Source organism: Aplidium turbinatum, chromosome 15 (genome assembly GCF_918807975.1).
Source record: "Aplidium turbinatum chromosome 15, kaAplTurb1.1, whole genome shotgun sequence".
Taxonomy (NCBI): domain Eukaryota; kingdom Metazoa; phylum Chordata; class Ascidiacea; order Aplousobranchia; family Polyclinidae; genus Aplidium; species Aplidium turbinatum.
The window spans coordinates 17175159-17199379 of record NC_137486.1 but is presented as its reverse complement, the minus strand read 5'-3'; the positions used below and the strand labels follow the sequence as shown (position 1 = coordinate 17199379).

General features: G+C 38.9%; 1 protein-coding gene across 1 annotated transcript in view; it reads right to left on the bottom strand.

Moving 5' to 3' along the window:
- Positions 1-220: 220 nt before the first annotated feature.
- The window catches only part of LOC145783880 (membrane-associated phosphatidylinositol transfer protein 2-like), a 37856-nt gene continuing 13855 nt past the window's right edge, over positions 221-24221 (bottom strand). Inside the window, exons 10-29 of the mRNA XM_082595638.1 lie at positions 23139-23240; positions 22114-22187; positions 21492-21599; positions 20230-20363; positions 19337-19520; positions 18607-18726; positions 17631-17885; positions 16264-16393; positions 15677-15860; positions 15105-15181; positions 12451-12579; positions 8844-8992; positions 8496-8612; positions 8252-8392; positions 7424-7548; positions 6982-7131; positions 6371-6554; positions 5463-5591; positions 5036-5116; positions 221-3519 (exon numbers count right to left, since the gene is read on the bottom strand). Coding sequence (XP_082451764.1) covers positions 3406-3519; positions 5036-5116; positions 5463-5591; positions 6371-6554; positions 6982-7131; positions 7424-7548; positions 8252-8392; positions 8496-8612; positions 8844-8992; positions 12451-12579; positions 15105-15181; positions 15677-15860; positions 16264-16393; positions 17631-17885; positions 18607-18726; positions 19337-19520; positions 20230-20363; positions 21492-21599; positions 22114-22187; positions 23139-23240 — 2687 coding nt within the window. The 3' untranslated portion in view covers positions 221-3405. The remainder of the gene's footprint in view (positions 3520-5035; positions 5117-5462; positions 5592-6370; positions 6555-6981; positions 7132-7423; positions 7549-8251; positions 8393-8495; positions 8613-8843; positions 8993-12450; positions 12580-15104; positions 15182-15676; positions 15861-16263; positions 16394-17630; positions 17886-18606; positions 18727-19336; positions 19521-20229; positions 20364-21491; positions 21600-22113; positions 22188-23138; positions 23241-24221) is intronic.

Here is a 24221-nt window from a genome sequence, read left to right as displayed (position 1 = left end):
TATTACTTAACTAACTGGCGCCTACTCGGAATGTGAACATGGCACAGCGATCTGAAAATTCAGAATGACGCATCAGTAGCATATACTGCAACAAGAAATTAATTCCTCTAAAAACAAAGAACTCTCGTGGAATTCCACTAAATGTTCCACAGAACGCCTGTTGAAGAGCAGTGATATAAGCTTAGATGATAGTCGTGTCTATAGGAGTCTATTTCCTCGGCGAAAATTGTTTTAATCGACAACACATGGCGCAATCAAGAGCTTTAAAAATGAGCTTTCTAAGTTACAAACAATAGAATACTTAAAATTGAATTCGAATGATTTCTGAATGTAAGTTAGCCCAGAGACGGATCCAGCAAGTAGGGGGAGGGTGCGATTTCAACGAAACACAATAATGTGTAACTGTAAATCTACACACATCCGACCTTGCAAAACACCGTGAATACAGTCACTTTTCTGTGTTTTAGGGGGGGGGAGGGAATCGTCCCAATTTCCTCAGCAAAATTTATTTTAATCGACAACACATATGGTAGTAACATGACGTAATCAAGAGCTTTAAAAATAAGCTTACCAAGTTACAAACAGCACAATACTTAAAATTGAATTCGAAACATAATTGAATGCAAGTTAGCCTACAGTTTGATCGAAATGAGCATGCACAAAGGCGGATATCCACTAGACATGTATGCTAAGTCGCAAACGCAAAGATAAGTCAGTGAAAACAAGTTTGGACAGCAGGAAATGCGTCTAAAATTGCAAGAAATCTGGCAACACGAGAGAGTAGGATTGTAGAGTCAGAAGGATTCTGACAAGTTTGTAACAATTAAAAATCGAGCAAGCTATATCTTCCTTTTCACAGCCTATTGTGACCTTTTGAAAGCGTTAGGAATTACAGTTTTAATTGAACTCCATAGCCTTAAAACAGGCTACTTATCAGACTGAAAAAAGCTACGTAGTAAAAATGATAAAGACTTTTCGGGTTTAGGTCTGATAAAAATGCAACATAATGATCAAATTACATCAAAAAATAAAAATAAAGTTTAAACAAACAGTCTACTTGAAATACTGTGACAGCCGGTTTACAAATTTTAAGAAACAAACAAACAAGAGTCTTCGCTATTAAAAATAGCGCGACAAATCGACATGTCATGTCGAAAGTTGAAGGATAACGCGTTGACTACTTTGTAGTTTTTACCATGAAACATATGTCAAAAGAGAAGTCCATCCAACATCACTGTTTGGTAGAATAGGCTGGTTTGAGGCTTAATAGGTTTGACAGGTATTTATTTCTAACAAACCAGTGACGTCAGTAACCACATACCTTTTTCTATGACGTCAGTCACCACATACCTTTTTCTGTTATAGCAACCGCCACGAAAGTGCATCGGAGTAAAACTAATTCTTTTCAAAAGAATTAACTTCACTTTTAACAATATTTAAAAATTATTAAACATGAAAGATAAGCAAAAAATAACCAAGCGAAAGCTGTTTCTGAACGTTATCGCAACGTCTTCTTCAGGATATTCTACAATTCAGGAGAAATATAAAAACATTTTAATACTTGAAATACAGCGCGCAATCTTCAAACTGCTGATTGTGACGGCCGGAGTGACGTAGATACAAAATAAACGAGAATAAATTACTTTTCACAGCTGATGTGTCTGATAGCAGAAGGGCATTGATGGGCAGCAAAGTTGAATAAAGCATGCTTCGTGTAAACGCGATAAAGCAGGAACCTTATAGACAAAACAGTAACAATTTTTCTTACGATTGGGTTTTGTTTTGTAAATGAATGATTGGTTTTAAAATTGGCCAACAGTGCGCTCTCGAACCAAATACCTGGTTAAGAAGAAAGCGAAGCCGAACATTATGACTAAGATCAATAAAACGAGACGGGAGAGCAATTATTAGAGCAACAGCATGGCAGGGCCACAGTGGGAAAAGGAGGGAAGACAAATAAGAAAAGATGGACCAGCATCTTATTGAACCACGATCTAATTGCGAGCCATGCAAAATGAAAGAAACTGGAACATTCTGGAAGAAGACTTCAAAGAAGCCGAGGCCGAGATAAAAATATAAACAATTACCAAAACCTCATGGGTCAAGCAAAGCGAAAAACTGACAAATCGTCTCGATTACAAAAGACTGTATAAACGGCCTTCTCCTTGGTTGCTTACATTTGCGTTGTTGCGTTGGGTAATTTTACGTCAAAAATGCGATGTAAGTATCAAAAGGTAGTCAGTTGAAAAGTTTCAGGTATGATATCTCCCTGCTCCAAGCCCTTATTTGCGCTACTGGACTGAGTGTTTTCTATGATTATGTGTATCCACTATCCAGCCACGCAATTTAGATAAACTTAGTGCATAGAAGTTATCACGAAATTGATTGAAAGTGGTTTAAACGCGCAAGTACGAACCATTTAGAACTTTATTCGGGGTGGCTTGATCTGAGAGTAATATAACAACAGAAACATGATTATTATTAAAAAACATAGTCTTTCTAACCTTAACGGTATACAGTATATACCATCATACATAATGCTACCATTTTATACTTTGCGCTTGCAATCAAGTCCTTTAGGACGCACAATCAGGGCCGTTGGGACAATAGTTTGGGCAATGAGATTCTTGGGCCTCAAATCAACACATCTCTTAAAAAAATGCAGCGTATCCAAAGCATACACTGTGGTTTTTTCATGTTTCCGGCCCCCTTGAAAAGGTTTCGGCCCCTAACATTATCTCGTGCCCTAGTCTAAGAGTACCCCCTAGACCTCTCGGTATTGCGCACAATGCTTTGGCCGACACAAATATCTACTCAACCAGCAAATCATTCATTTTGAAGTTGATTAAACGACTGTAGACGGAAAAACTGACTGATTTGCGGCCAAGTATTGACTTGGTTTTTAGTATCTATAGAGCTGTCTTTGGTCGACCCTGATGCTTCGGGGTGAAGACCATAGCAAAATGGAGGAAGAGATGTCGTCTTTGACTATTGCTATTCCGAATAATGAGGCTCTGAAGTAGAAAGTCCAAAACCAACAAAATCCGTCGTTTTGACATTGATTCAACGTCTGTAAACGTTAAATTACTTTAAAATGACGGATTTTATTGACTGGGTCATTATCATAGTGCAGGAAGATATAAAAGAAACAAACAACAAACAAAAAATGGAACAAACGGTAAATGCATTCGGAAGTAAAAACTTTGATGAAGTGTGTAACTTTAGAACGTACAGCATACATGGCATATTTTGTGCAAGATAAGCATACAGTGAATGCATCATATACAAGTTTACGACAACACACGCTATCAGTAACGTCAGTATATTTGTATTTTGTAACCAAAAACTGCATCTCAAAGCTCAATGGTTGCACTGCCATAAAACTCTTCATTGCCTTTTCTTGTTTCAGTGAGAAATTTGGCTTTTCATAGTGGACCATCTCTTCTTGATGGTGGTTGATTTATGCTTGCGTGAGATGGAATGCACAGGCGGATCTATGCATCCTTTTTGCAACATGATCTGGAAGCCAAATGTACATTGGAATTAAGATTTCAGATCAAGGTGATGAGAAACTACATCCGCAACACTAGAAGAGTTAGTTACGTTTTTTTCTGATTTACAAGATATTGTACTTTTTACATGTGATATAGAAGCAGTGCAGTTAATTATTAACTACCGCAATTTAAGTTGTTTTTTTTTGTAGAAAGTAACCTTGTAGCGAGACGTGCCAAAATTGTCAAATTGACCTTTTAATGCGGAAAATCGGAGCCTCGCGTCCCGTAATGTAACGTCCCGAGTTGGAATAGAGAGAATGCGGTGCGTTGACGTGTAAATCTACCAACACAAACTAAAGGAGTGTCTTTAAATAGATGTGGAATTAAAAAGAACGATAACGGAACGAAATCGTCTGAAACAGCATAGGTGTCCAACATTTTTGTTTCAAAAGCTGGGTTTCGTCTGAATTGCGAAGCAGCAAACCGATAAGTAGTAGTAGTAGTAGTCCAGTTTTAATCCGGTGATGTCCCCGTCACCGAGGGTGGCCGGATTCACCTCCAAGTGCCGCAATCGTCTTCACACCCTGCCTCCAAATCGATCTGTCTAGCGCGTCCTCTCTTGTCAAGCCCACCTTGCTGCTTTCTTCCTCAACTTGCTTTTTCTATGTTTTCTTTGGTCTTCCTTGTTTTCTACGACCCTCCACTCGCAACTCCAGCGCTCTTCTCAACGGAGCAGCAAACGGATACGTTCGGAGAAACGGAGCAGCACACGGATACGTTCAAGAAACGAACTATCGAATTTATACGTAAGAACGAATGGACCAGCAAACAAATACGTTCACATGGTGTAGCCTACTGAATAATTTCGCAACACGATACCAGTGATGACAAATACTTGAGCTTGAAAAGTGAATAAAATAGATTTTGTAAATTGTGAAAAGTATCTGGTAATTTTCCAATAAGACTTCTAAGTACCAGTTGCTGTAAAGAGTTCAAAGAAAATGAAGGGGTGTACCAGCAAACATCTATAGGATTGGCCCAAAGTAATGTCTTTTTAGACATTACTTTTAAAGAAGTAAAAAAGAGTCAAAAGGCATGTAAATTTCACTCTGTGTGGAGCTACATGTACTTGAGAGGTTAACTGTTATTTTTTTATTCACTTGCTGTAAAGAGGTTTGTTCTTTTCCTTTTTGTTATTTTAAAAATAAACCTGACTTCAAAAACAGGATGCCACAAAACTTGTTAAGTGCAGCCAGCGGAACTTATATCAATAATTTAGTCTTTTCTTCGGTCACAAAGGCCTGAGGGACCGAAGCAAGCGCTTGGGGTTTTACGAACATCTAAAAAACGAGGCTCCGGCAATGAAGTCTTTTAATCAGGCCATTAATCAAAGCAAATTGATGTATTGTGCGGGTGCCAGTCCGCCATGTTATCCACTGAGAATAGCTAATCTATAAACGCGATCAATTGGTATTGAGCAGGCTGGTTTGTGGTTTAACATATAAATAATACGCTCCATAAGTTTACAACTAAGGGCATACCTGGGCGTTGAATTTGGCAGGAACAACGTCTTCAGAAGATTTCAACTCATTCAGATGAGTAGAATAGCCTTCGCTCAAAACCTAAACGAATTCAAATGCTGCTGAATGCTTACAAAAAGTTTAGTACAAAGAGAATGCTTAAGGGCATTGGTTCGACACCGCTCAAGATCATGTAACTTTATCTTTGGCAGAACACTTAAAGGCATGCCTGAAAGTGAACATGTAGATTGGCTTCCTTGCCTTCCTGTCTACTTATTCAATCAATGTAAAAGGCAGACTGTGCAAGCTGTGGATATGCTTTTCCGGAGTCGGGTGTGTTGTTTCGACGTCTTTCCTTGATGGAAGCTGACCCACCACACAGAAGCAATTTAACCGTTGTGAAATCTACACTAACAGCATCAACTGATACGAGATCGTTTCCACTTACGCAGCTTTGTGTGTTTTGCTTCTTCGACGTTTTTCCAACGATGAAGATTTGATTTGACTTCATGCCAAGATGCTGGTAGACCCATATGTCCTTGCTTGACCCATACCCGGCAGCATAGTGAAGCTTGTACTTAAAACGACATTTGAAGTCAACACTAGCCAAACATCATTTTTCAAGAGTTATGACTAGAGTTTACCAGTTGTCACTTGTCACATTACTTATGAAAATTAAAGTTGCTTTTTGTCTTCCGTTAAAACAGACCGCAGACCATATCACTAACGACTGGACAATCTTTCATCCTCCAAGTGGAGAAGAACCGCGCCTCCTGGATGGTGAGATCGAAGATCAACTGCTCTATAATAACCTCTCCATGTGGTATGCCAAACATGGACATTTTGGGACAAAAAGGGATAAAACCCTCGGCACCCAGAGGTTCAAACGAAATTGAAAGTTCAGTTCTACCATTGACCAGCAATGACAAAACCACAGCCAACGCATTGATTGCTATGTCAAAACCACACTATTTCTCCCATTATCCCAGCATGAGGATTATTAATCCATAGTTATTCCAATGGAGTCTATGAACTGCACAATACGTTTGTCAGACCACTCAGCATGCAACAACTCAGAAAGTGTTTCAACTCAGCAATTCCATTTCAGCTACTGCCAAGTCAGCAAATGAGATTTACGTGCTCACGTCGCACTTGCTTAGTCATCGCTTGCCAAACTGAGTTTCCTGACTTGTGACAATGTGACATGCCAAGTAATGGCTTGCTCAGTTTCACCATTTATCAACTTCAGCCACTTGCTCAAATGTTGCTAGCTCAGTAGCTCAGTTGTCACTTGTTCAGTTGTCGCTTCCTTAGTTCACAACTGCTAACTCGCAGGAGACTCGCACAATACACTACCTCAGTTTTCAATGTGTTGAGCAGTGCGGCCTTTTGCTTCAGCGGATCTGGCGTCAGTCCATCGCCGAACCAGATCAATCCTTTGGGGAAGTTATGCTGAGACAACCACGTGACCACACGTTGCTTCATTATGTTTGGTCTCGCAGTGATGTAGATGATCAAGTAGCCGAGGTCTTGCCAGAACCTGCATCAAAGCGCTAGCTTCACTAAGGTTGCGGAGATATTGTGAAATTGAACCTAATTAATGCAGCAACCAGCATTGGTCGAGGTGAGTTTCGCCAATCAACGTTGCAAGATCAAAAAAAGCAAAAAAAAACACGTTTTCTTGGTCAATAAATTAATAATTATTTTGCTGAATGGAAAGAGATCTTTTCAGTAGTCCTTCACTGCAAGATGGGTTACTTACAGCTCTACTTTCAAGCGGTAAAAAAAATAGGCTATCAACAACCACAGAATACGCTTGGAACAAGTGAAGATCAAGCGGAAAAGAAATCTCTGTAAAAAAAAAGGTAACAAGTCTGACAACACATGAGAACATCTTTAACAAATACCACTTGTCGTTCTTGGAATCTATCGATAGTGATTTATGAAGTGATGAACCCCTTACTGACCTGACAACGTCGACAGCGCCGGGCCTAACTTTGGGATCAGAACCCATGATGGAAACACTGGCAGTAAAGGATCCGTCCACGCTGAAGATGACGCAGTCGGTGTCCGGGGGAAGCACGGCCATGTAGCTGTCAGTCATCGTGTGGTCGCCCCTGGATGAATGAAAGTTATTGACATTTATAATGTTGGGGCGGATAAATTTAGTGTTACCTGAAGACTTATTGTGCTCGCCGTAATAGTGTGAAGTCGGTGGTAATGATGATAGCCAAAACGACATTTCATTTTCAACCACAATTAAGTCTTAACATTATTACCACAAAGAAGAGTTGTCTAAAAACAGGTGCCTGCTCTTCAATTTTGAAGATGACAACAATAGAGCAAATGGAAAAGAGAGGGGTGCCTGCTCTGCAAAGAAATGAAAATCAAGGATATTATGCGACGAACCGTACGACCATCTTGACGGGATGGATGCCGATGCTCAGCCGCTTGTTTTCCGGGATGGTATAGCTTGCTTTCCCGCTGTTGCTGGTTATCTCCGTCGAGAGGAGAAGCCATTCAGACGATGGTGGCTAAAAAAAGAAAGCAAGAACAGAAACTTCAAGTGTCTGGATTCCAAATCGACGTCAAGAGGTGAATACGAAAAGCACAAGTCACATTTGAATAAAACCAATTCAGAGCATTGAAAGCATTTGTATGATCAACACTAAACAGTCAAAACATTGTCAAGATATGTGTACCTGAAAATGGTAATTAAGTGTCCAAAGATATTTTTGTGGCGTAGATATCTTACCAATGCATTTAAGGTTCGTTGTACATTTGCTTACAGTGATTTGAGTTGGTCTTATTCAAATATGACTTCAGTTCTTTCCATAACAAGCTCTTCACAATGTCCTCTCTCCTGGCGCTTGCTGGTTTTGTTGGCACTTTTCTCTCCACAAGGATAAGAGTTAAACTGACTGGTAAAAGAGTTGTGGTGCAATACTGACGAGCCGAGTTTCATGGGCGAAACACAGTATCTATCGCTATCAAGTCTTGCTACAATCGGCTGCCGGGAAACATAAAGCTCATTTGTTGGAGAAACGGAATGCTTGAGAGTTGTAAGTCTGCATGCCCAACCGAATTGTTCACTATATTGGCAAGGGCTGCAGTATCCGTCCGATAAATGGAAATTAAAACGAGAATCATGTAAAATCGAGTTAATGCTTTCGAAAATAGAAAATAAAAACAAGCGCAGGATGTCGACAAAACCAGTTACTTTCCTGCAATACTTACTGGGGACATCACGTAAATATCCACTTTCTCCCCATTCAACGCATACATGTCTAAAGGACCGTACATGAACTTAGCGCTAATGATTTGAGGGTCGTTTTCCAAGGCGATGCTGTCTCTTGCGCGGTGATTCGGTGTTGAGTTCTGTGACGGACAACAAGCATAACTTGACGTTAAAACAACCAAGAATTTAAAGCAACAAATGATACATTGCACTGTGTAGGTAGGAGAAAGGGTACCAGCTTACCCTTAATTTGACTTGGTTTCGACGTTTCGTCCACTTTTCTCTTGGCATGGCTGGAGTGAATCGCATCTCGTCTTTGCCATTGGTCAACCTCACGTGGGTGTGATCCGGTTTTACAACCTGTTTGAACCGGAATGCCGGTTAATAAAAAATCGGCAAAAGTAACCAATCACGTGAAGGAACATCATGTTTTCAATAACTTGTTTTGAGAAAAGCATATTGTATTATGTCATACTATTTATTATAGACAATTGAAACATAGAAATCGTGCTTTGTACTCCTGGTACTGTCCAGTTTAGCACTTTGTTAGAATCCATTATCGACGTTATAATTGAATCGAGATGTACTGACCTGTCTAAGAACAAAGGCAGCCACGTCCTCCGACTCCCAGAAGCTGGAATGGAAGATGTGAGGAAGGGCCACGTTCGCCAACCCGGACACAGCCTTGGGATGGAAGAGAGCATAGTCAATCCGTTTCTCACCCCACCAACGTTTGGCAACTAAAGAAAACACCAATTTAACGTAAAACAACGATGTTTATCAAACAAAAACGTCAATGAGTGCTTTTGTTTATTTTTAAACTGTGTGAATTACTTTTAGGAAACGGAAGGGGGAAATGTTAAAATGTCACGTGCTTCGTTACGCTTGATTAAGCGTCGGAAGTTTTGAAATGGGAACGTGACGTGTATTGAGCAGATAAAAGTATGACGAAACTTTAGAAATCTATGGTTTAGAAAACCGCGTTTTAATACAATGGGTGCACCTCAACCGTCTCCGTACGCGTCGGGCTTTTCCGCTTAACCATGCACCAATGGGGAATGGCCTCTTCCTGCTCCTGTGAATGTGGTGCCGAGGAACAGACCGCAGACCACATCATCAATGACTGTTCCATCTTCAAGCCACCTAACGGAGTGGAAGGTCTGCGTGTCATGGATGATGAAACCAAAGACTGGCTGCTCTCTAGTAGCCTTCCAGTGTAGTCCGGGAACATCGTGAATCTGGGGTGGTAAAAAGATAGACCCTCGGCCCCAGAGGCTCACACGACGACGACGCTTGGTGTTTGGCGATACAACATCAAATTAATTCTACTGTGTCTTTAGTGGAAGGGGAATACCAACCGGCACAATTCAACTACCCAGCTAGCAAATCAGTCGTTTTGTTCACAACGTCTAAACACGTTGAATCAATGCCAAAATCACTGATATTCTGGCTGGGTAGTTTTCATTGAAACCTAACAAATCTATCATCATTTGTGTTTTAGCAGGGCTGTGGAGTCGGAGAAATTTTGAAATTCTAGAATCTGAAAATTCTGGAAATTAGAGTTCAAGAAATTCAAGTTCAGGGAAAGTTCAAGAGTTCAAGAAATTCAAGTTCAGGGAAAGTTCAAGAGTTCAAGAAATTCAAGAGTTTATAAAAAGTTCAAGAGTTCAATAAACTCAAGGAAAAAGGAATTCTGGAATTAGAGTCGTTAAAAAATGAACGACTCCGATTTGATACAAAACGATAACCACTAAAATATTTGTTTGCACTATTTTTTTTCTTGTTCTCCGTATTACGCTTTAAAGCTTCATCATAAAGTAGAAGTGTTTGTTCGTGTCAGTTTTTGTGAGAGTCGCCGTTTCAATTTCAATAACAACTTGAGTGAAATTGAATTTTAAAAAAATCTGGCAACATTGAAACCGGAGTCAGGCAGTTATAAAACGAGAAATCGGAATCGAATATTTTTCGCCGACTCCACATACCCGCGAAAAAGCGGTGAAGGTTCGTTTATCCTGTCAGCACAGGTATGGGCAGAATGGAACGGGGTTTGTATATCCAAAGTACATAGAAATGCTGGAAAGAAAATTACTCATATCAAAACAAATACCCACGTCGCGTAATGCGCAAGCAACCAAACCTAATTCATAAACAAGAAAAAAATAATTATGCGGTAGCGTAAGAATTAATCACTGTAATCAACAGGCTAAGTAAAAACGTGTTAGATTAAATGACAAGTTACAAATCCATTATGGCGTACGATTGGCGTTGAGATAGCCGTAATTTTGAAAGATTGCTCTTGAATAAACAAACTTCTTCAACTTGACTTGATGTACAGCAGAATCTAATCTAAACTGCGCTTCCTTAGCAAAGATTGCTTGTGAGAATCTTTATCCTCGGACTGAGAAAGAATTTTTGGAAGCTTAATACAGAGTTTCACATACTTGTAGTGGCTTTGAACGACCGACGCAGGCCCAGTTACCAAAATTGACAGAGGAAAGTTTCCAAAGAGATTGCAAATCTCCAATTTAAAGAGCACATCGCCTCTTGTGTAACGTACACTGACAATGTCTTGATTGAACAATTTTAAATCATCTCTCTAGGAAGATCTGAATTTCAGACCAAGATCATAGATAGATGCCTTAAGAATCAAACGTAATAATCCGTCTCTCAACAGGCAGTTAGTTATTTGCCTGTGGCTCACCGTTCTTTTTGTGTGTGTTTTGATCGTTTGTCACATGCCTGTTCTTGACATCGCATGATATGTTTCCCGCCGTATAATTTGCTGGTAATCATTCTTGTATCACTTGTTCAGTTTGTGCTTTTCAGTCCGGAGTGTTAGTTATGGCGCATAGTCAGATTTATCTTATAATTTTCATTTTATGTATATTGCAGATTTCAGTAATTCCTGATGAGGACACACGTACGTGTCGAAAACAAACGAGTTGAATTTTTTTATTATGAATGATATATCTCTTTGTAATAAAAGTTAATTTGTTTTGTTTGTCTATGGAAAACCAAACTAATCCAGAACATTTATAATTATTTTCACAGTGATTGTACGACGAACAACAGATCAAACATTGAATGTTTCGTGGCCAGGCTTGACTTTACAACATCAGCAAGTAAGTTGAGCAAGCTCACAAGTGACATTTCAATGCAGAAAATCGAAACACGGCGACCTATACTGTAGACATGCAGCTGTTGCCAACAACCGTGTTTTCAAAACTTGACTGGAGTTTCTATATTAATCGGTATGAAACTACTCAAGACAGTAAAAACCGTCAATTTTACATTGATTTAACGTCCGCAGACATTAAATGACCTTTTGTTGCCTGGGTAGGGACTTGAAACCTTTATAAGAAATAGCAAAACCATCGCATTACCTTCATGGATACATGATTCTGCTTCTGACTTGAACACAGCATCATCCGAGAGTTGTATGGTATCATGCAGTACGTCATCTTAACATGCAAATGAACAAAAGCCAACAATCTTACTGCGTGTTTCTCGTTGATTCAACGTCTCGCAGCGTTGAGTCAACGAAAAAATAAAGAAATTATGGCTGATGGAATGTGATGCAAGTTAGTAGCATTAAAATGCATTTGATGCCCCAATACACACAATGTAATAATATTATGAAAGAAAAGAGAAATAAAAGTTAGCAGGCTACTGAAAGTGTAAACAGCGTATATTGCTGCATGAATACCAAAGTGTGCTATGTCCAAAATTGAGATTTCCTACAAAAGGCCAAACTCTAATGTTTAAAGAAGCGTTCTATACGTTTGCACAGGCATTAAATCCAAAACTACTGCACACAATTTTTTTTTTATTAGATGATCAAAAAGAGGGCATAACACACTTTGGCTTTGAAGCTGAAATATTATTGCCGTAGTTGGCAAAGTTAGGAATGCCACGTAGATGACAGTGATAACTATTTTAGTCAGGCCTGGAGTTTAAAATAAATAAAATAAATCAGTACAAAACCAATAAAAACAAGAAACTAGTTTGGTTAGTTTACAAAATACTTTCTCGGGTTAGGTGATAGAAACAAAGGCATTTACAAGATTAGTTGAACAAAAATGAAAGACCAACAAAAGATTACAATCAACTCACCTTCAATGGCAAAAAAATTAGTGTTAGAAGAAATTTATTCCAAAATAAAATCACAGAACCACCAAAAACCGCAATTTCAACTTACTTTCTTGAAGACTTCCGGCAACATGTTGATCGACAGCTGTTCCTGACGTAATGCTCCATTCACTCGACCGACGTAGGTTAGGTGGTGATGAATCGGTGAACGTTTGACTGCTAGAAGTCAGTAAGTCGCCTGCATGAGCGGAACAAGAGGTTACTTTCTATAAATCTTTCACTATGCCAGGGGTTCTTAACCAGGGGTACGTGTACCCATTGGGGGTACGAAGCACCAAAGCAGGGGGTACGACATGCAGTGTGGAATTATACGCTATTTAGGCATATGTGTGAAGCAGAGGCGTATAGGCTATTCAGGGTGTTCAAGGTGTTCACTGAACACCCCAAGAAAACCAGAAAAAAAGAAAACTTCTATCGGTTGTCGATGTTCTTTTCTTTCATGATATTCTAACATCTTGCTGCATGCTGATTGCTTTCTTTTCAATTGCAAAACTCGTCCCCTTCTAATTTTAATACTTCAACGTTTGAGGTCATTGCCTTTAATTTTTTTCGGTCATTACCTTTAAGCTGGGTGTGCAGTGTGCACTGACGGCTTGGCGAGTGCTATTTAAAATAAACAATTAAGGAAAATGACGTCACAAGGCAGCGAAAACAGCAGTGGTTTTAGTTCAGCCAGGCTGTTCACTCGCTGATCTGCACACCTTGGCGCGTCATTGGGGGAATCCCAGGCAATAGCAAGTTTTAGCTTGTTGGATTAGAATTTGAGGTGATCAGAGTTGGAAACAAGATAAGATAAAATGTTTTTTATGCACCAAGTGCCAGTAAATTAGGACTAGCTTGTCTGAAAGCAAGCTGACTGAGCTCGCTCAGCTTGCTTTCAATAGAGAAGGAACTTTTGCTAGAACTGAAGCAAAAGCAAGCTTTCTACGACGATGTAATTCAAAAACTTATTGCACAAACAAGAAGAATCGAATTATGCTATAGATGAATTTTCCTTCTGTAGTCGAGGTGTTAAACATTTTCATTTTTACCAAGGAGTACGGCGGAGAAAAGTACAGCCGACCAACATAGCAATCGACTTTCTTTTCTTGTTTATTATCGAGTTGCTTTGCTATTGTTTTTTGTTTGAACTTTCACCTGTTTGTTTTTAATTCGCTTGTACTTGTACATTTCTCAAGGTGTTGCGACCGTGCCTAATCCTTGCATGAAGTAAATCATTTCCATCTCGAGCACGCTTTAACTTTCGCGTTTTTTCAGACTCCTGCTGTGTTATGGCAAGTAATATTGTTCGTTTTGATGGTCGGAAATAAAAACTGAACTGAAGTATGTGACTTTAGAAATACAACTTAATGTTTGATATTATTAAGTCTTTCATTCAATAGGCGCTGTCAAATAAATATCTATTTTGTATTCTTCTCCATTCCGACACTATTTTTGTCAGTTCTGTTTATGTTCAGAATTTGTGCTGAAAATGCTCTCAGAACGCACCAAATTCAATGTTAACTTTGAAAATTTTCTGGGGGAGGCCCCCCAGACCCCCCGCTGTTGCTTTGCCGTCACTGAACACCCTGTCAAAGTGGTCACGGTACGCCACTAGTGTGAAGAATGCGTAACAAGTCACTTTTCTATATGTCTATATGTTGGAGAGGTTTCTACTTCTCAGGGATGGATCCAAGACCCATTTATTTTTAGCCTACATTCTATGGATAATAATGACCAAATGAAAAACTATCTTATTGAAATCAAAGCTAGTAGTAAAAGCAAAATGAATTTTGATCCAATGCAGTTGGATGCCTTTTGGTGTGCACAACTCAACACATTTCTTACTTCATAGTGTAAATTCAAACGATCTGTTATAGCCTGATGCTGCGGGTTCTTTTTGGAACCCGCTTTTTGGAACCCAAAAAGAACCCGCAGCATCAGGCTATAACAGATCGTTTGAATCTACACTGTGAAGTAAGCAACGATCATGCTGCTAAAAGCGAAACTCATTCAACTTCATCAACACATTTCCCCAGTTAGAAAAAAAAAATTTAGAAATCCTTGTGCTTTTTGCGACAACCTACCCATGTGAAACTGGGTTAACTCTTGTAAACATCAAAACTAAGTCGGGCAATCGTTTGGATCCAAGAGATAATATGCGTGTGTCTATCTCAAAGCAAGTACTGTATCTCGTTTCAATCCTAATCATTGACGAAAAGCAGCAACAAAAAAGCCATTCGTAGATTGACAGATAAATCTTGTTGAACTTACAAGACTGTTTTTGATGCATATGTGACGTGCGTTACGTCAGAGCTCTCGGCATTCAACACGTAAGTTATAAATACACTGAGTTTAATTCCTATTATTACAATTTTATTTGCTTCCGTCGGCCATTGTAGACAGGGGGTACGAGAAAATTTCATGAAAGCTCAAAGGGTACGAGCGCTAGAAAGGTTAAGAAACACTGCACTATGCTGTCAGGGATGACTGGAGCACAATCGGGCATCAGTAGCTAGAAAACTTAAAGTCGTGGATGAGTCCATGAAAAGTTTGCGTGAGTTTTCTATTGGAATGATACGTTTATGACTATCAAAAAAACGCGTCTTGCACTGTCCCCGGCGAAAGTGATTTGTTTTAGTTGGGTGAGCAAAGCCGATTGCAGGTTAACTTTAAAAGACTTTGGTAATGTTATTCCGGCAGACAAAGAACCAGGCCACCCACCTATGGCAATGGATTGGCCGTTTCCAAGAGGAAATGTCTGATACTTGACGACAGTGACGGGAGGGAATCGACAAAACCTGAAATACAAGAACTTGTGAAAAATTCTTTGAGAATTTCAAATTTCTTCTAGATTTGATTCGATAAAATCAGATATTTTATTCGGCTTGCTTGATGGTGTCAGTTTAATAAATCTGTTGTGCTGATGTCAAGATGGTAGAAATAAAGGCTAAAAACTAATCTAACCGATGTTCATATCACGCAGTAGCTTCCTTCCACACATAAACAGACAATAGGAAATATCAATAACATAGCAACCTACACAAAAGCCTTGCCAACGTGCGAACCTATAATAATAACTGGAGGCCGTTGTCGCCATAAATAAAAATAATAACAAAAAGGAGATGTACAGCGGCACAAACAAGCATAGAGAAATCATACAAGAAATCATAAAGCATACATTACTTATAAGCATAGAGAAAACTATGCTTACAGAACAGGAGACTAGCATCTGGCGTTCAAAAATTCTGCAATGAATCAGATTGCAGCAACAAACCAAAATCGTTCTCATCCACCTCATATCAAGAAGAGGCTCAATCCGAGATGAGGACGAGTCGGCTGTGTAGAAAAGGTTATAGATGTGGTGACATGCCGGTTTCGGTGGAGTGTGAGTTTGGCCAACCGCACTTGGTGACGTCAGGGTCGAATTATTGCATGAAGACAACTGTCTCATGGCAAGTACCAAGCCCAATGGGGAACCTGAAATAATTTTACATCGGATAAAACATTGAAATAAAACAATTTTTGTAAATGCGGATCCATTTAAATAATTGTTATCAAGCTTTCAGGCCCGAGTACCATTAAGTAAATTTCAATTTTAAAATCAATTTCTTGTTTTTCGGCCAATATTTGTAAATTTTGTGGCCTTCACAAGAGAAGCTTTCCAGAATCTTAATGACTTGCCTGACGTCTTCATACTGCAAATACAATTTAATATCACAAAAGCCCTTTAAATTGTCACATGGTTCAAGCAATCCCAAATTCGTTGTGAAGCGCTTTGTAAACAATTAAAATATATTACTGCAAGGAAAATCGCAAAAATGATGTTGACTGCCACGGGCAGGAATAAAAATATTCTGACAAAAATAAAAGCAAAACGAACCGAACATGAAGAACTCTGTTACTTCGAAGTCGAGTTTGAGGGAGGTATCGGGCGTGGTCATTTGAGAGAACTGACGCGTCGGTAGTGGCTGGTGGGACGGCCTATCGTTGCCATAACAACTTGGTACTTTCTGTGAAGACAAATCATGGCTGGTTGCACAACAAACAAAGATGACGTCAGTATTTCTTGATTAGGTTCTAAAAGTTTTGAGCAAGGCAAGGAAGTCTACCACACCACTAAAATTTTCAAGCGATTTGTTGGAGGGGGGGGCAGTATAAACTGATTCTATAATTATTACTGGTTTTGAAAGCAAAACTTATTGCAATGATTGCAGATCACTGGGACTACAGTTAGTGAAAACATCAATTAACAAAATTAAAATATAAAAAAGGAGCGAAAAATTAAATGCATATTTTCTTTTTGCTACCCGAGAAGAATGATCAAGGGCTACAAATTACGTGAAGGGAAACACTCCAAAGATTGGTGAAGACGGAGCAAGAAGTTAAAAAGATTCAGCTTTAAATTGTGTGAAGTCAATTCGGGTTCTACTTTTTACCACAATTTAAAAATAAGCACTAAATGTTAATAAAATCAACAATAGACTGACAAAGTGACAAGTTACTTGTAATACGTTTAACACAGTGCTGTTTTACTGTAAGTTCAGCTTTCTAATTGCAAAATAAAACCCTATCGCAACACAAAGGATGTTTAACTTCTTTGTGTTAAAATATGACTAGAATTCGAAGCTCGCTTCTCGTTGACAACGAGCCATAGATGTTGCAAAATTGGGAAGGTATTCTCTTCTTAAAACCACCTTCGTCGGAAGAATATTAGCGGATAACAAGCGTGTTTAGGAAATATTGAATATATTGGAGCCAATAAATAGTAAGAAAAATGAAAATTTCCGTCGTTAATGCATTGTCTTTATGTTTAAAAGCAAAATAAATCGAACGTTATGGATTTTTAAAAAACATGTTTGAGTGACAAAAACGAGTAATCAGTCCAACATAAAAATGAAAATAAAATTATGCAAACTTTAAAAGAAAAACCATTTTTGGAATTATCAAATCATAAAACGTGAAAGATATGGGTGATAATACTGAAGTGATATTTCACGGATATCTTTAATGCATTCTTGATTTTGTGTGATTCATAACGAACAGAATAAGCGAGACTTAGATCGTTAATCCCTATTGATAAATTTTGATTAAAAGTTACAATGACCTCAGTGGTTGCCGATCGAACTGGCAAAATATCGCTTAAAGTTTGGATCAACACCAAGGCTGCTTGGACGTGGCGCTGATCTTGGAAACAAAGGACGTATCGGACCACAACACAAAAGCACCTTTTTTTCCGGCAACGCTAACCTGAGTGTCCAGACAGCAATTTGTGCTTGACCTTCGCTGAGGTGCCAGGGATTGTGGTGAGTGTCGTGCCGATACCACGGACAAAAGAGAAGTGTCAGTGCCTTGAGAAGGGTAGTTCCCTCCCAGTGAGATGGCCGAACCCCTTCTAGAACTGTTTCCGTTTGAAGTGGAACCGAAGTCCCATTGTTGCTGAGGGGGTGACACCTTTAAACTAGGGGAGCTTGGTACACTTGAAGGGTGGTCATCGTCGTCCTCCTTAGAATCAGGAAGGAAAGGTTTCATACAACTTTATGTTGATTTAACGTACCAACACGTAGAAAGAGCATACCAAAATATAATTGGAAAGCAACCCTGTTAGTGAGTTGATCATGCAAAGAAAAAAATGTCGATTGTGGAACATGAAAAGATTTGAAATAAACTCAAAAGATTTCGAAGACATTTCAAATCAGTGGTTCTCAACCTTTATGTGGTCCAGGAGCCCTTTCAAAAAATTATTAAGTTTGCGGACTCTAACATTTGAGAGTGACCCAAAGTACAGTTTTTGAAATTGTTCTTAAATATGTAAAAATTAAACTTTTTTAAGCTCAGTACATTCACGGACCCCTTAACAACTGTCCACAGGCTTCTAAAGGAATTCAAGAACCTTCGGTGAAGAACCACTGATTGGATGCTTCCACAAATCATCGGAGCTTAATCGCTGATAAATTAAAAGCGAAAAAATTACCACCTCTTTAATCGTCCATGCAACTGCAAGATTGTTACTCTACTATTTGAACATTGTTGAATTAAAATGTCAGGAAAACAAAGTGCAATCCACACAAACAGAAAAGCGAAACTCATAAAAAATGACACCGCTAGTTGTTTTTTCCCAGTCAATAGAAGTTGCTATTTTTACATCGTTTCAACTTCTCACGACGATAAAACGATAAAAAATAGCGATTTTGCTGGCTAAGTTAAAACCTAATAGAAGTTGAACCTCGTGATTGCTGAGTGAACTGCCACGGCGACTACTGTACGCGCTGCTTGGTGGCACAGAACATCTGGACAGCATGTCGTATCCCATTACGCTTCCGATTGTGTCGCTGATGATGCATACCTGAGAATAAGTGATGATACCACATTTGACCGTCTACAGACGTTGAATCAATGTAAAAATGACGGCTTTTGCTGTAACACCGGCAGACAAAATGTAAATTATTTTTGCTTGAGCCATATTAAATTACAGCATGCTTGCAATGATGCAACTTTTGTAATGTTGAATTATAAGAAAATATTTAGCTTTACTTAATTTGAAAGAAGGTTTGCTCGTATACAGGGCAAGGAAATTGCAGCCTAGTTTCTCAGTGGTGTTAACCTAACTGTGACATTGTGACAACTTCAATTAAACTGCAGTGATCCTTTTCGGGAAAAACACGTCTCGGTTAAATCTGGATAAACAGTGACATGGTAAAGCTTTAACTACATGTTTTGGTGGTTTTGAGCTGTAAAAATGCTATCGTTCCAAACTATCTAATGGCTGTGATCTACATTTCATACATAAAAAGGCAATTTAATTATTTTCGAGAGCTCTTTGCAGAAAAATTTGCAGATATTACAGCGCTGAGATTAAAAACGCTCAATATTTTAAAACCATATTCAATTTTTACACAAAGTAACGTTGCAAGATGGTAAAATAATGCAGAGAACGGCATCATTTCTTCAGCAACCTGTCCATCGAAGCCTTTTCCTTGGATCGAATCAATAAATGAGCCGTACACCAGATTGCAAGATACAACGAGAGAAGTGACAGCATCTTGATATGACTGCGATGAAGTCGCGAAGAGAGATACCAAGGCGCTGGAGAGGGTTCTTTCACCGGCTATCGCGTAGTCATGACCGAATGGACTTAAACTGAAATAGAAAAAGAATTTTTTTTAAAACGTCCTACCAAAAGTTTTCATTTTCGAAAGTTATAAAAGCTTCAATTTCAAAGGATAATTTGTGCGAGTGCATAGGCTACGTAAAAATGACGTCACAAAGGAAGCGTGAATTTTTATCAGTCACACATTTCCACCGCGTATCGTGGGAAATGAATGGACATGTGTACAATGTACTGTACAATTGTACATGCTCTGCTCAATGCATTTTAAACCAGCGTCGCAAAAGCACGCAATGCCAACCCGGATATATGAGTAAACGCAAAACATTGAGTACAACAAACACGATAATAACATTACAAAGGTCTTGTCTTTAGCTTCACTAGAGACACGATTGTGAAGTGAACCAGCAGTCGAAAGACTTGACACCGCAGTCAATAACCTATCGGTCGCTATTTTGGGCAAAGCAAACTCGTTTGGATGTTTTTTGTTATAAAGGTTACGTTTCGGTCAGCAAAGTTTTCAAATTCGCATCATTTTAATGTCTAGCGACGTTGAATTGATGTAAAAACGACCACTTTTGGTGGTCGGCTCTGAACGACGTAATAAGCCGTGCCCATAAAAAGATTACTTTAAAACAGTTGCAGTTAGATACGGTTAACATCTACTGTACAATGAAACTTTGTAAACTTATCACGATCGCCAAAAATGGGGGACACCTTTTTGAAACGATCTTGACCTACTTTTGTAACAACTTGAAAGCTTCGTTGCAAACAGAAGGACATGCCACCAACCGCATCGCCGCTCTGCCCATAGCTACTTTGTAATGGGCGTTTATGACACTTTCGAAAGTTGTTTCCAGTGTGTGGAAGTCGCTCTACAACAATATACAAGATAATGAACTGTTTATTTTCGAAAGATAATGTAAGTTCAAATCAACATCGGAGATCGGAGATCGGTGCAATGCGAGAGATTTGCTGTCTATGTTCCTGGTCAGGTCGTGCAAGGCAAGGTTCCTACTTTTTTTATGCTGTGATTCCGTGTCAGAAAATAATTTTTCATGGGCACATCTGTTTGTACAATGTTTAGACCACCTATTTTTAGTTTAAATTTGTTTTGCAAACTTAAAATGACGTAGTGTGACATCATTTGAGGCCCATGGTTTAAGAAACTTTTGAGTAAGGTTTCTATTTGCATAGCTGTGTGACTCAATAATTTTATAACCTTTTACAGAGCTATTTTAAAAAAAATTGGAAATAAAGTAGGACAGAAATAATTCGACATTTTTTAACCAATAAAAACTAAAGTCATTTCTGCATCATCTCAACGTGTAGCGACATAAAAAAGGCAATTTTTGCTCGACGGGTAATAGTTTAGAAACATTTCTGCATGGGATCAATTTAGAGTTCACCTAAAGAAAGACCGCGCAGAAGATATGAGGAAAGTGATCGTACATCAGTTGAACACAACCGGTTGACGAAGTTTGTCTTTTTATGTCGGAAACGTTAAGCGACGCAAAAATCCCAACTTTGGTAAGTAGAGGAGAAATCCATTGCCCGAAACCTTGACAACGGGTAAGCACGACCAAAAAAACCAGCTCGCAAAACCCGTTTTTTTCACATTGATTCAATATTTTGCAGCCGCTGAATCCATGTGAAAAGGAAGAATTTTCGTAACTGCAGCGTGAAATCAAATTGCGTTACCAATTATATTAATGGCTAAAGATAAAATTCTAAAGAAATAGAAGAAAAGGCAAAAGGAAATTTAAAATGATGACCACAGACCATTACCAAAAAAAGTTACACCATAAGTCTACTACAAGAGGCTATATAATTGTAGCTGGTTGCGCTGTGGCAGCTAGCAGATGCCCACGTTTCTTGGGAAAGTTGTAAATATTCACATATCATATTTGGATATTACTGCATAATCATATCACGCGTTAAAAAGTTATTACTCATTTCAGTAGCTTTTTAACCACAAAGGAATGGTTGGCGGGTGGACTTACTTGTTTGTTAGACTGCATGCCCTGGTTTGACAGCTCCAATGCATTGCCGCCGTGCAATACCAGAAATAAAATATTTATTTTACAAGACGAGGCCACATCTGTTCCGGGCTGGAAAAATAAACAAAGCATAGTTGAATTTGACCGATATTTTTGATACTTTTTACGTGTTTTAACGTAAAAGAAACAATATCAATAGTAGATAAATTGAAAATTAGGTTAATTTTGATGCTGTCCTCTTTAAACACCAAAGTTATAGAAACAAATACAGTTTGAAGCAAATCCTAAGTTAAATTAACTGAAAAAATATATAAACTAACTGGATTTTGAGAAGACTATAGAGTACAGCGAGTGACCTCAATAAAAGCTCATGAAAAAATAAACAACATGGTTGTATGACATATTGATCTTCAGGTGTGTACAAAAGAATTAACTGAGGTTTGACACAACACGACTCGTCACAGAGGTGACAAGATGTTCATATTAAAAATTGATCAATGTCAAACAGTGAAGGTTGCTCTTTCTAGATCGTTAAAAGGTCGTCGGACGCTGGAGCGACGTTAGAGAGGCAGCTTTTGCCTGCTAAACTAAAAAGATTGTCTGATGAATAATTTAAAGTTATTACCTCGTGGTTGTTGTACATCTCATTGCATATGCACGGTTGGTTTTCATCTGGCTCTACATTCTTTTCAGGAAGACCTGGGAAAAGATATTGCAACTTGTGGCTGACTCAGTGACTCAACCAGCAGTAAATCAAAAGCTTTCAGCTCATGATTGTAGATGACTGCGCTAGAGCGAAAAAAAAATGCTTATTTTTTGCAATTAAGCGGCGACAAGCCAAGTTGACGCCAAATCAACTTCATTTATTATTTATGCTGATGAATCAAATTTCGAAGATTTCTCACAAACAACATAGAATAAGACAGATCACTTGGCATCAAATCTAAAACGAATTTGTTTTGTGGTGACTACGCAAGTGAGACAAGACAAGACTACCGGTACCACAAGGCTTCAACAAGTGGCATTCCAGCTTTGTTTTTGAGCTTAATCGATCAAACGCCATCGCAAAGCTCTCAAGGAGTGTTTATGTGTAGGCGACAAGAGCTCAGTCCTTAAGTGCAAGTTTCTCTATCATATCAATCTTGCTGGATGCGAAGATGCGGTGTTCCGCTAGAAGAATGATGTGAAAAGAGTCCTTCTTCTCCACGGTGGAGCTGCTGTAGTGAACGCTGGGGCGATACAGTTTCGTTGCGTATTTCGGTGCCACATACTTAGCTGCAAGTGAAAGCCTCTGAGTGTGACTGACCCCTTCATTAGTTATCACTATTAATACAGGACATTGGATTGACCAAGTGATGATAGTAATAATTTATTGATGTATGTGCTTCATACAACGCTGTATCCACTGCACATATGCGTTGCTCTCAGAGCTTTACAAAGCAGACAGTGTTGGCGCTGCCGTACAGAGATATACCTACAACATACATTATTACCCTGAATCTATTTCTTGCTGAGTGCCAAACAGGGACAACAACCAGTAGCACTTTTTAAAATCCTCTATGTGAACCCATGCCTACTGATTCAGAGGCGGACACTCTAACTAGTAAGCCGCCAAGCACAAATCTATTGTAAAGTTCTGCGCCATCCTACCGTGCAGACCAGGTTCGGCTAAATCCTCCAGTGAGTTCCAGGCAGTGGGGGTGGATGGGAGAAGGTTGTAGTCTGCTGGGGAATAACCTCGCGGGAGCTCGTCTATGAAACAATGGGATGTATTAAACTTGTTCGCTCAAAACTGTGCTTTACAGTGCATACTGCATACCACTTGTAACTATACAATAAATATAATCGCCTCCACTAAGAGCGCTCAAAGCCAAGTAGCCTATTGGGTATTTATTGGTCTATTTGACTAATAATAACAGGCTGTAAAGGTTTCTTGGACAATGGAGGTTACACAGACATCCACAGTACCGTAGCAAGAAAAACAAGGTTTCACATAGACAAGGTCAAGTAAAATTGCAATTATATTCGAGCCATTTTTGTTTAATGAAGTTTTATGTTTTTCTTAAAAGGGTCTTAGAAATTAAACAAACATAATCAGAGCTGTTCAAGCTGATGCACGGCAAGCTAAGCAATAAAATCAATACGAAAAAATGTTTTCTTCTGCTGTGGAATGAGATAAGTCAACGCTTCAGCCTTCAGGTTCTTTGAATGCCAAACGCAATTTGCTGATGAAAGCATGTTCAGAGAATCCTGATTTAGCTAACCAGCTACGAAAAGATCGTTCTTTTACATTGCATGGATTTCCACACATTGAAACAATGTTAAAAAAGATACTTTTGTATATTCGAAATGGCCCTAATCCACAACAACTTTACGATTAAAATCAAAGATTTTTTAATCATGAAATAAAAAGCTTTTAACTTCAGCAAAATATTGAGTCGCTTTATTTAAAATTTGAGAAAAAGGCTTCGCGACGTAATGCGAGCACAAACACCGCTAAAACGTTCACTCCGTTCAAGTCCGTAAACATGAACTACATGACCAATCCAGCAAGAACGTATGAAAATACTTATAAAGGTACGAACCCATCATTCTGCATTCTACAACCAACCTTTCCTAGCCGGTGCTTGATCAAAGTAAATCAATAGTAAATTTGCACTTTATATCCTACCCGGTCCCAACAATCGGGAAACATGGCGAAAGAGCTGCAAAAATTGACGGACCCCTGCTAGC